Raw genomic sequence first — 12,094 nt, forward strand, 5'->3', positions numbered from 1 at the left:
GGCTGCCTGGCCCCTGCTGGGACCGCCACGACAGTGGGAAGATCTCAGGGGACGCGAGAGCTCTGGTCACTGCTGGCACAGCACGGAGGGGCAGCAGGTGCCCTCTGCAAGGTCTCCAGAGGGTGCAAGCACACACACGCCCAGGACACACGTGTGCAAGCACACAGAAGCACTCGCACCCCCCACACTCCCACTCCCACGTGTGAACGTGTCCGTGCACAGCACACCGACCTCCCCTCCCAGCCGTCACGCTCTCTGGAGCCTGGGGACAGAGCTGCTCCCACAGGAGCTCTGGAGAGCTCCTGCCTACAAGGGACCACCACTTGGCGCCTGTGGGGTGTGGGGAGAGGCCCGGCGTGGCGGCACCCTCATCCCTGACTGCTCTGACACTGGGCGCTCTAGCAGCAGCGACAGCCACTCTGTTGGCCTCTGGGAGCCCTGCCGTGGGCACCCCGTTCTGTCAGACTGAAATGGGGTGAGCGCCTGGTGCCTTGGCTAAAATCCCTTCCAGCTCCTCTGCTTCCGACCCGGCGTCCTGGTAGCGTGCACCCTGGGAGGCAGCAGGTGCTGGCTCAAGGACTCGGGCCCCTGCCGCCCACACGGGAGACTCACTGTGTGTTCCTGGTCCTGGCTTCTGCCTGGCCCAGTCCTGGCTCCCAAAGGCATTTGGAGATGGAAGCAGCAGATAGAAGATTTGTCTGTCTTTCAGATAAATCAAACTTAACGACTGACTTTCAAAACACAGGCTGAGTTCACAGTGAGCCCTCAGCCTGTCCTCAGGCCACACGCAGAACTCTCTTCAGTGCGGAAGGCTCTAGAACCTCCGGGGAAAGCCCTCGGTCAGCCATGCTTCCAGGAGCACCTGCATCAGTGCCCATCCTGCCCACCCTGCCCCTTCTTCTCCCCTGCAGCTTTGCCTCAGCTGTGCCCGCCGTGGCAGGGGCAGAGTGCGGCCTGTGTGCAGGGTTGAGGGCGGGGTCTGTTGTCTTGGGTTGGGCTCTGATCTGGTTTTGCCATTGGCTGTTGGACCCTCACCTGCACGCCCACCCTGCATGGCCTGACCCTGGGGTGGGGCTGGGGGGACACTTGCTGAGCCTGCAGAGGCCCGCACCTCCTGCTCTGGCTGCCCTGGTGGACATCGCAAAGCCTCGAGGAGCCCTTGTGGAGAAGGGGACCCCTGAGAGGCAGAAGCCATCCTGGCCCTGTCACACCGATGACCTCGCAGGACCGTCGGGAACCACTGAGTCCCCCAGCCTTGGACTTGGCAGTGAGTACGGCAGGGGCACCTTGGGGTTTCTTGCCCGGCAGAACCCACAACAGGCCTCCTTCACCTGTCCTGGACACCCCCACAGCCTGGCTCCTCCCTTCGGTTTCGTCTGGGCCTAGTCTCCAAGCAAGAGGGAGTTCACACCTCACGCGGTGTCCCCTCCCTGTCCACACTCACACTGGGCAGCCGAAAGGACACACACACCCCCGCCAGACTCACAGATCCGGGCGACTCAGCAACCACGTGGAGGGAAGGGAAGGGGGTGCTGCTTGTGGCTTCCTGCAGCTGACCACCCCCCCCGGCCCCAAGCTGGGGCCCCAGGAGGCCACAGAGCTCGCCTGGCCTGGGCCCTCAGGCCTGACTGTCCCCAGGTCTCACACTTCCCTGGGAACCCTCGGAAGCTGCGTCTGACATGGAGACCCCTGGGCCGAGGCTGGCAGAGAAAGGCTTAGCTCAACCGAGCGCTCTGGCGCGACACAGCGAGAGAAGCAAGAGACCCAGGAAGAGCCACGGGCTGCCATGCGCGCTCCGTCGTGGGGTGGCCAGAGCCCTGTGCTGCCTGCTGGAGGCTCCCCAGAGGACTGGCCACATGCAGATGGGCCAGCATCCGGGACCCCGAGGGCGATGGGCCCGACTTGCCCAGTGCTGGCACCAAGGGCCAAGCACTCTCCCCGGCAAGGCCAGCGCCACCCTGCCCCCGACGCCCACCTGAGTCACTTCAGGGAGGAGGTGCCCGCCGAGGGCACAGCGCCCACTCCTGCCGGCCCACCGGGGCAGAGGAGCTGCTGTCAGCAGCTTAAGCCCTGGAGGCCAAGCGCTGGGGCCAGGGGCGACTGAGAGAGCCCAGAGCGCCCAGCACAGTGGGGCTCACAGCAGGTAAAGAGCCGGGAGCCGCGGCACAGTCCCTCCGGCCCAGCTCACGCTGCCTCCCCCAGTGCTCGGCTCCGCCTGCAGGCAGCAGTTCAGAGAACCGGAACTGACAGTGCACCAGGCAACCTCACCAGGAGAGGAGAGGGCAGCTGTGGTCTTAATTTAACCCAAAGTCTCTACACACACATCTCCACACACACATCTCCACACGCACACGCACACGCACATGGCTAGGAGAAGCTCAAGACCAGACCAAGGTGTCCAGGCTACCATGTGGAGGGTCACAGCTGACGGCTCTGCCTAAGAAGCCAGACGAGAAGGGAGAAACCACGCGGACGCTGGGTCTGCTCTGAGTGCGTGCTCTGCATACGCATACACCCGCGTGTCGACGCCCAAGTTCATCTAAACACGGAAGCACAGTGACCAGCGCTGGGCACCGCGCTGTGTGCCCGCCCCCAGTGCACTGTCTACACAGTATCTAGCGGTGTGCCTGCCTGCCCCCAGTGCACTGTGTCTACACAGCATCTACTCCTGTGCCCGCCCATCCCAGTGCACTGTGTCTACACAGCATCTACTCCTGTGCCTGCCCGCCCCAGTGCACTGTGTCTACACAGCATCTACTCCTGTGCCTGCCCGCCCCAGTGCACTGTGTCTACACAGCATCTACTCCTGTGCCCGCCCCAGTGCACTGTGTCTACACAGCATCTACCCGTGTGCCTGCCCCCAGTGCACTGTGTCTACACAGCATCTACCCGTGTGCCTGCCCCCAGTGTACTGTGTCTACACAGCATCTATCCGTGTGCCTGCCCGCCCCAGTGCACTGTCTACACAGCATCTACTCCTGTGCCTGCCCGCCCCAGTGCACTATCTACACAGCATCTACCCGTATGCCTGCCTGCCCCCAGTGCACTGTGTCTACACAGCATCTACTCCTGTGCCCGCCCCAGTGCACTGTGTCTACACAGCATCTACCCGTGTGCCTGCCCCCAGTGCACTGTGTCTACACAGCATCTACCCGTGTGCCTGCCCCCAGTGTACTGTGTCTACACAGCATCTATCCGTGTGCCTGCCCGCCCCAGTGCACTGTCTACACAGCATCTACTCCTGTGCCTGCCCGCCCCAGTGCACTATCTACACAGCATCTACCCGTATGCCTGCCTGCCCCCAGTGCACTGTGTCTACACAGCATCTACTCCTGTGCCCGCCCCCAGTGCACTGTGTCTACACAGCATCTACCCGTGTGCCTGCCCGCCCCAGTGCACTGTGTCTACACAGCATCTACTCCTGTGCCTGCCCGCCCCAGTGCACTGTGTCTACACAGCATCTACCCGTATGCCTGCCTGCCCCCAGTGCACTGTGTCTACACAGCATCTACTCCTGTGCCCGCCCCCAGTGCACTGTGTCTACACAGCATCTACCCGTGTGCCTGCCCGCCCCCAGTGCACTGTGTCTACACCGCATCTACCCGTGTGCCTGCCTGCCCCAGTGCACTGTGTCTACACAGCATCTACTCCTGTGCCTGCCCCCAGTGCACTGTGTCTACACAGCATCTACTCCTGTGCCTGCCCACCCCAGTGCACTGTGTCTACACAGCATCTACTCCTGTGCCCGCCCCAGTGCACTGTGTCTACACAGCATCTACCCGTGTGCCTGCCCCCAGTGCACTGTGTCTACACAGCATCTACCCGTGTGCCTGCCCCCAGTGTACTGTGTCTACACAGCATCTACTCCTGTGCCTGCCTGCCCCAGTGCACTGTGTCTACACAGCATCTACCCGTGTGCCTGCCCCCTGTGCAATGTGTCTACACAGCATCTACTCGTGTGCCTGCCCGCCCCAGTGCACTGTCTACACAGCACCTACTCAGCACTTGCCCTCGGGCAGTTAAAGCCCTGACCTCCGGGGCAGGCGGGAAGAGGCTCGGGGCCGTGGTGGGGGTGTGTGTGTGTGTGGCTCTGGCGGGTCGGATCACAGAGACGGGCTGGGAGCAGAGCACGGGGAGGTGCTGCCCCCAAGCACGTGCACACGGGAACGCGCCTCCCTTCAGGGAGCAGTGGGACTCTGTCTCTGCCCACAAGGTCGGACACATTTTCCAATTACACACATGATTACACAGGCAGGCCCAGCTCTACGTGAGCCTGAACCACTCCAACTGAAGCACGTGAGCTTCCTGCAAGCCGCACAGAATCAAGCCGCGTTGTGAAGGCAGCGGCCTCTGCGGCCTCGCTGATTAGAGGGGCACTACACCGGCTGCCCACTGGGAAAATTCCACCCGATGCAGCCCTGGGTGGGAGGGGACGCGGCGCCCCACAGCGAGGAGCGAGCGGCGCCTGCGGGGAGGGGCGAGGCAGGAGCGAGGAGGGAGGGTACCCTTCTCGCCCACTCAAGACAGCCGTGCTCACCCACCTGCATGTGGAGCCGTGACTCCGTGGCAGGCTCACCCTCTCCAGCCTGCAGGCTGAGTCCTGCTCCTGTCTGCCCAGGCCCTCTCCCTGGAGTCCACAGGGTCCCCACGTCCCTGGGGCTACTGTCTGCATGGGGCCACTGTCCTGGGGTGCACAGCTCACCCAGGCGCTGTGCTCCGTGCATAGGGCCCAGAGCCACAGACATGACGGCACCAGGAACTAATGGTTTAGGACACCCCCACCCCCAAACTCACAACAGCACCAGAGCCTTCCCGGCTGGCCCTACGTGAGCACAAGACCTTGGCTGAGACCCTGGGGCCCCTGGGGGAGCCAAGCCTACGGGCAGGAAGGTCCTTCCTCCTGTCTCAAACAGCCTGGCCTTAAAGGCCACCAACGACACAGAGAACAGCAGCACACCTGGCCTGTGGCATCCATGTCGTGGGCACCAAGGACAGACTAAAACCACAGGCAGGGGCTACAAAAGCTGCCAGGTGGGGGTGCACGTGCCCACTCACCTCCTGAAGGAGGGGTGTGGAGGGACCCCCCCGCACGCAGGGGCTCAGCAGAGCCGGCATAGGACCCCCAGTGGGAAAAACAAATGTCTCTCAGACCTTCCCTAAACACGGAGGGTAAGAGGTGTGAGGACAGCCCCGGTGACTCCACCGGGGAGCTCCGGTTCTTCCTCCCAGCAGCACATGGTCCACCCGCACGAGACGCAAACAGACGCACAGAGCCGCCCCCGAGACCAGCACGCCGAGGCCAGAATGGGCCACGACAGCGCCGAGGCGCTGCAGCCGGGAGCCAGCTCCACTGGCACCCCAACCAGCGGACCCTCGGGCGGTCTGTTTGAAAAACACACCTGGGGCTTTCTCCACGAAGATGACCTTGGAGTCCTGCAGGAAGTTGTGGCCGGACAGAACCATCTTCTTCCCGCCGCTGACTGGGTAGCTGTCCATGCTCTGCTTCTCCACAAGGGGCAGTTCCTGTGCTGAGCGCTGGGCTGCGGCAGATGGGAGAGGACGGTGACTGTGACCTCCCGGGCCTGCCTGCCCCACCCCGCACCTCTGAGGGCACGCGCATGCACCAGGAGGTCCTGGCCAGCACGTCCATCCCTCGCGAGCAAGCGCAGTGAGATGAGGGCTTGTGTGTGCCCGTGCAGCGAGCGCTGTGGCTGTGCCGCTCGTGTGAGGACAGCAAGTGCGGCCACACTCTGTCCTGATGGCCCCCAGCACCACGCGAAGACAGCCACGGCCTTCCACTGGACATGACTAGCCAGGCCACAGTGCTCACGCAAACAAGCGGGACCTGTCTGTGTTGGCGTCCAGTTCTCCATGCTCAGGCATGCGTCTCAGAGCAAACAGACTTGGAGAAGACTCAACCCACTGCCACTCGAGTGGGTGCGCACAGAGTGCGGGGCCCTGTGGGGACACCAGCAGAGGCCACCCCTGGGGCCGGGTCAGGGGTGGGGAAGGCAGGAGACCAAGGAGGATGACCGTCCGAGGGGAGGAGCAGGGGCCTGGCCGAGCTATGTGCGTTCCTTCCTGGGGGTCAGCTGGCGCCTTGGCTGTGCCCGACTCAGGGTGGCTACGAGGTGCCAAGTGCAGGGCCCGGACAGGGACCGAGGCGCTGCACAGGGCCTGACGTGCCAGCAGGGGATCCGTGAACTCGCACTGCTCCGGGAAGGTGTCGGCCAAGCCGTGGTGGCAGCACAGGGCCAGGCAGCCTCCACCGTGCTTGGTGGCCCACACGCTAATGAGAGAAACAGAACCGAGGCCACCGGGGAGGCTTTGGGAGTCCGGGCTTGTTCTGCGCACGCCCTGCAGCTGCACACACCCTCCTCCCAGCTCCCTGATCCACGCAAACAGCCCCGGCATCCAGCTCTTCCCGGGGGCTCCTGCAGGTGCTGAGAGCTGGGCGTGCCGGCTGGGGCAGGCTGGTCACCCACGCAGTGTGAACTGAAACCCGTGCACAGCCGCCCTCATCCTGACAAGCACACACCTCCCAGTCCTGACGCAAGTCCCATGTGCACCCAGGCAAGGTGTGGCCTGGGCGGCCCCTGCTGCCCAGGAGGGCGAGCTGCGTCTACTTACAGCACTCGATGGGGTTCGAGGCGACCTGGAGGGACAGCGTGCGGCCACTGGGCTGCGGGACGTGCACGCGGAACACCAGCCGCACCCGGGTGTTCTTCCTGCCGATGTCTGTCTCCCCCTTCCGCAGCTCGATGTCGGAGTTTCTGAGCTTTAAAATCCCGGCACAGTCAATGCTGCCGAAACAGAAGCCACAGCTCATATTTAGCTGCTGATGTGAGAACGTGGAGCAGGTCCCGCCTCCCACACACGCCAGGCTCAGCCTGCGGACAAACCACGCACGGCGAGTGCCAGCAAGCCCTGGGCTCCCCACACAGCAGCCCTGAGCAGACGCAGCTCGGGGACGCCTGTGTCCTCCACCCCCGGCCTGAACAGCCCAGACACTGGCCCCGTGACCCCGGCCCCGCGCTGGCCTGGGGGACGTCCCAGAGCAGCTCGGGCAGCAGGGGCGGCCAGGGCTGCACCTCCTCTGTCCCGCAGCAGCTCCAGGAAAGCCCGGTTTATGGAAATAGCCGTCACTATTTCCATTACTCAGGTCAAGGTCGCTCACTTTCTCAGGAAGCCTTTTCTTCTGCAGTTCATGTAACTTCATCTAACTTAACAACTTCGGCTTCATGCAGGACAGGCTCCAGGAAAACGAGCCACGGGTCGGTTCTCCGTGCAACAAACACCCGCTTTTTCGTCTCTCTCAAGCTCGGCGGGAGCAGAGGCGCAGGGTGACCGCAGCAGCCACGGCTCTCCCCAGCCTCTGCTCACAGCCTGCTCCTCGGAAAACACAGCTCCCGAAGACAGCCCAGGCTCTGGATGGCGCCGGCTGGGCCTGAAGTCCACCAAGCTCACAAGCGCCAACAGGTGCTTCCCTTTGCTTTCCACTTACAGGGATTAAAAGTTGTCAACGACTTTTAAAACCCCATGCGGTTCCCACACACTGTGGCTCCCACCTGCCTTGTGTCCTGTGCTCTCTCCCTCAAATACTGGCAGCCGACAAACGCCCCAGGGCCTCTGCACCTGCAGCCCGAGGGCGGGCCCTCCCGCACACCCTCTCTGCTAAACATCTCCTTCCCAGAGACAGCTTCCTTGACGTCCAGCGGGGCAGCCCATGCACTCCCAGCCCACTCTGACCACACGTTTTCATGACTGCATCTCGGGGCTCACGCATCTGTGTGCCAGACCTGCCCCTGCCACACACACAGGGACAAAGAGCTCTCTCTTCTGCCGCATTCACAGTTTGGGGTGGACAGGCACATCACATAATAGCTGCTCAAGGGGGCCCGCATTGTGGCACAGTGCTGGCATCCTATATGGGTACCGATTCAAGTCCTGGATGCTCCACTTCCAACCCAGCTCCCTGCTAATGTGGCTGGGAAAGCTGCAGAAGATGGCCCAAGTCCTTGGGCCCCTGCTACCCGCATGGAAGACCAGGAAGAAGCTCCTGGCTTCAGCCTGGCCCTGGCCCTGCTGTTGCGGCCATCTGGGGATCTCTCTCTCTCTCCCCATCTCTCTGTAACTCCGCCTTTTAATCGATGCCCTGTGTTGTTAGCAGCCTGTTGATAAATCCACTTTTTAAGCTGATTGCAGTGGACTCCTGGGCTGACGGCAGTGCCAGATGTCAGGGTGGACTCTGCAAGCCAGAACCGGCCACGTGGGTAACACTGAGGATGACCATTCTAGCCAGACATACGACCCGCTTAATTTGCTCAACGTTTGCATTTTAACCCTTCTCCTAATCTGCACTGCTGAATTCCGACACAAACAGATGTCCTGTTTAGAAGCCAGGCGCTCACAGCTGTGTGGCTGAGACCCTGGAAAGCAACAAGCCCGTCACGGTCGTTGTATCTGCTAAGTTTATTCAGGTGTCGGGCCTGGGGAGCCCCAGGAAGTCAGAACACAGAGAGCAAAGCCAGGAGCCCCCTGCCCGCCCGGGGCCCTGCCCAGGCTTACACGGCTCGCATGTTGTTCTCGGGCAGCAGCGGGATCTCCAGGACCTTGGTGTTGGAGAGAACGGCCTCGTGGCTGGTGGTGGAGACGGTCTTGCCCGTGATCCGGTGGACCTGGTAGAAGGCGTGGGGCCGCAGCAGGCGGTCGTCTGCCGTCCCGATGAACAGCTGTAGCGTGAGAGGCTCATCTTCTAAGTAGCCATGCAGCTGGAAGAGAACAACAAACGCCCACTAAGCACCATGCGCACAGACTGCTGGGAATCAGTTAAACTTCTATGAGAGCGATTCAACAGGAAACACGCACAGCCCTGTGAAGTGCCCGCCCCTGCCCCTGCACTGCTCGGTAACAGAACGCTGGTGCCTGCTTTAACAGCACACGTAGAGAGGGTCCCGAACACTGGGGTGAGGCTTCGAACGCGCCTGCAGCCCACACGGGACTCCCACCTACAGGTGCGCACACACGTGCAGGCAGACGTGTGCACTACACGCCCCTCCCGCAGGACCTGCACATGCACTGTGCACCCACGCACACACACACGCACGCACACGTATGCATGCACTCCCGCCTGGACGAGGAGCTGGTGAGAAAGAAAACACACTCCTGTCCCCGGGCATGGGAATGGGGCACTGTGTGGCCTCCTCTCCATGTGGCACAGGCCACAGCTGTGCTGTGCACTCGCAGGGCTCACTTCCCTGAGACCCAGAGGGGTCCTGCCACACTGACCCCATGCTCCCATTGCAGGTAAACCCAAGCCAAGCACAGCAACGCCCAATCCCAACTGGTAATACTACACACACTGCCCAATAAATACCAACTAGTGCCCCTCCTGCCATTTCTGCAGCCGCGTCCCCCAGGCTAGCTTTAAAACCTCTGTCACAGACAGCAACACCTGCCTGAGTGCGATAGGTGTCGCAAACGCTGCTGCTTTCAAGGCCAGTGGCCCCAGTGTCACCTGTTCCAAGCCTGCACGGCCCACGGCAAACCCAGGAGCCAAACCCCAGGAGCCCTGTCCTTGACTCAGAGGGGCTGGCACCCCCCACTCCTCCCCAGGGAGGATTTGCAAAACTGCATCCAGGGAGTGAGACCTGCTGAGGCAGGGAGGGTGGGCCCTGCAGGTGTGGCCCAGGCCCCTCTGCTGGTTCCCAGCCCCTAGACTCCCACAAGTCACGCCCAGCCATGCCCCCAGGGCTCCACGGCTCAGCCTCTGCCTCCTCAGGTCACCACAGCCACAGAGGACAGACGGCCGAGAGGCAAGCGATGGCTGCTGTCGTCCTGAGGCCATGGGAACTGCTGAGATGGTGGGAGGTGACCTTGGGGCCCAAGGGCTGTTGGCGTCAGAAACGCTGACCAGGAGGCAGAAGGCTGGGGGGGGATACCCCAAGTCTTGGCGTAGAGAAGGGGAACGCCCAGCCCTGAAAACGTGCTACAGGGGAGGGAGCTGAGCAAGGAGAGGGGAGCCGGGGCGCTGGGAGCCACAGCACAGCAGCTCGCGCGCTCCCAGGTTCGCGGCGCTCCTTTTAACACGCCAATTTGGAAACGACAGGGACATGTTAACAAGGAAGCAGAAAATCACACACTCAATTAGCGGCTGCTGGGTTTGATGTGGGCAGTGGACACCGCTTTTACAAGGCTGCTGGCCCCACACGTCCCTCGCGGGAAGATCGGCGGCCGGGACTCCGGTTTGATGCAGGCCCGGCCGCGGCACCGTGACGCTCATTAACTCCGCGGAGCTGCTGGCACCTGGCGGGCGGCCAGCAAGGACCCGCAAGATGAAAGGCCGCCGGCTGTGAGCCCACTTCAAACAGGCACTGCCCCACGACCACGGCGGTGGCCAAAGTGTGGAAGGCAACCCCAGTCACGCAGGAAGCAGTGCACGTGGGAGTGAGCACGCGGCTTTCCTCCCCCACGCAGGCGCGGGAGGCACGGCGTCAACATTCAGTCGCAGCAGGGACCATCAAGTCCCAGCAGCTCTCAGTCCTGCCTGCCCGTGTCCACAAGAAACCAGTGCCAGACACTAGAAGCTGCAGCCGAGAGGCCAACACAGTGCCCGGCGCAGCCTCTGGTCACGGCATGAACTGACAGGGCACGCAGGGCCCCCACGAACGCACCACACAGCCTGTGCTTGCGAGCTCTCTGCCAGGCTCACGGCAGGGGACACCAGTGTCACCTTCTGCCGGTGACGTGGTCCCAGACACCTGCAGACTCGACCACCTTGAAACTGACAGGCCGATTCCCGCAACCAGAGCAGAGTGTCCTCCCCGGCACACAGGAGTCTGACACCAGACGGGAAGGGTGCCGAGCCTGAGGGTGCGCGGCGGCCACGCAGCCATCCCCGCAGACACTGGCAAGTCTGCCTGCGGCGAGGCCCCGCCCCCGAGGACGGCTGCTGATCACTCAGCTGCGGGAAGGCGCCGGTCTCCTGTGAGCTGAGAGCAGGTGCCCCCACGGGGGTGTCCCCCACGGAAACACCACACAGGCAAGGGCATCTGCAACAGAGCCTCGGGGACCCCAGCCGTGGGGCCCTCTGGACTCCCTCGGAAACCCTCGCTCCGGCTGGGACTCAGGGTCCACTCGGTGAAACTGAGCGCAGGGACAGGCCAACGAGCCTCGGGCCAAGCCCCCCAGGAAACAGGAGGTGGCCTGTGGGAGCCGGCAGGGCCTGGCCAGGGCGGATGACTGTAAAATGGCAACTGAGTCCCCGAGGCCTCCCCTTGCCACCCCTGCCCCCCACACCAGCTCGGATGTGTGTGAACTGTGAATAGGAGGCAGAACTTTAGCCTTTAAAAAACATGCCGTTTCAGTGAAAATGGGATATTTAAGGCCTAACCTGGGAGGTAAACATCTATTATTTAAAACGCGAAGCTCATTTCAAGAAAAGAAATGTAAGATACCTCCCGTGACCAGCACACGGGTTTTCTGCCTCCGGCACACACAGTGCCTGTCACGACGGCATCAGTACAGTCACCTGTCACAGCAACAACTTCTCTGCTCCCCCTAAGCTAAACAAAACGCATCACTCCCTCCACGGCCGGCGCTGGCCTCCTCACATTAGAATCACTCCCGGCCGGCGCCGCGGCTCACTAGGCTAATCCTCCACCTTGCAGCGCTGGCACACTGGGTTCTAGTCCCAGTCGGGGCGCCGGATTCTGTCCCGGTTGCCCCTCTTCCAGGCCAGCCCTCTGCTGTGGCCAGGGAGTGCAGTGGAGGATGGCCCAAGTGCTTGGGCCCTGCACCCCATGGGAGACCAGGAGAAGCACCTGGCTCCTGCCATCGGATCAGCGCGGTGCGCCGGCCGCGGCGGCCATTGGAGGGTGAACCATCGGCAAAGGAAGACCTTTCTCTCTGTCTCTCTCACTGTTCACTCTGCCTGTCAAAAAAAAAAAAAAAAAAAAAAAAAAAAGAATCACTCCCCTCCATGGCCCGGCGCTGGCCTCCTCACATTAGAATCACTCCCCTCCACGGCCCGGCGCTGGCCTCCTCACATTAGAATGTTTGTTTTTAGCTCCTGTGCCGACCTCAGCACGTACAC

General features: G+C 62.4%; 1 protein-coding gene across 9 annotated transcripts in view; it reads right to left on the reverse strand.

The window, feature by feature from the left end:
- NFATC1 (nuclear factor of activated T cells 1) overlaps positions 1–12,094 on the reverse strand; it is a 111,877-nt gene that overhangs the window by 58,698 nt on the left and 41,085 nt on the right. For all 9 annotated transcript variants that reach the window (XM_070049841.1, XM_070049835.1, XM_070049834.1 and 6 more), the window contains exons 4-6: positions 8,569–8,771; positions 6,631–6,803; positions 5,400–5,540 (exon numbers count right to left, since the gene is read on the reverse strand). In XM_070049841.1, coding sequence (XP_069905942.1) covers positions 5,400–5,540; positions 6,631–6,803; positions 8,569–8,771 — 517 coding nt within the window. The remainder of the gene's footprint in view (positions 1–5,399; positions 5,541–6,630; positions 6,804–8,568; positions 8,772–12,094) is intronic.

The sequence above is a fragment of the Oryctolagus cuniculus genome, chromosome 10, assembly GCF_964237555.1.
Source record: "Oryctolagus cuniculus chromosome 10, mOryCun1.1, whole genome shotgun sequence".
NCBI lineage: Eukaryota > Metazoa > Chordata > Mammalia > Lagomorpha > Leporidae > Oryctolagus > Oryctolagus cuniculus.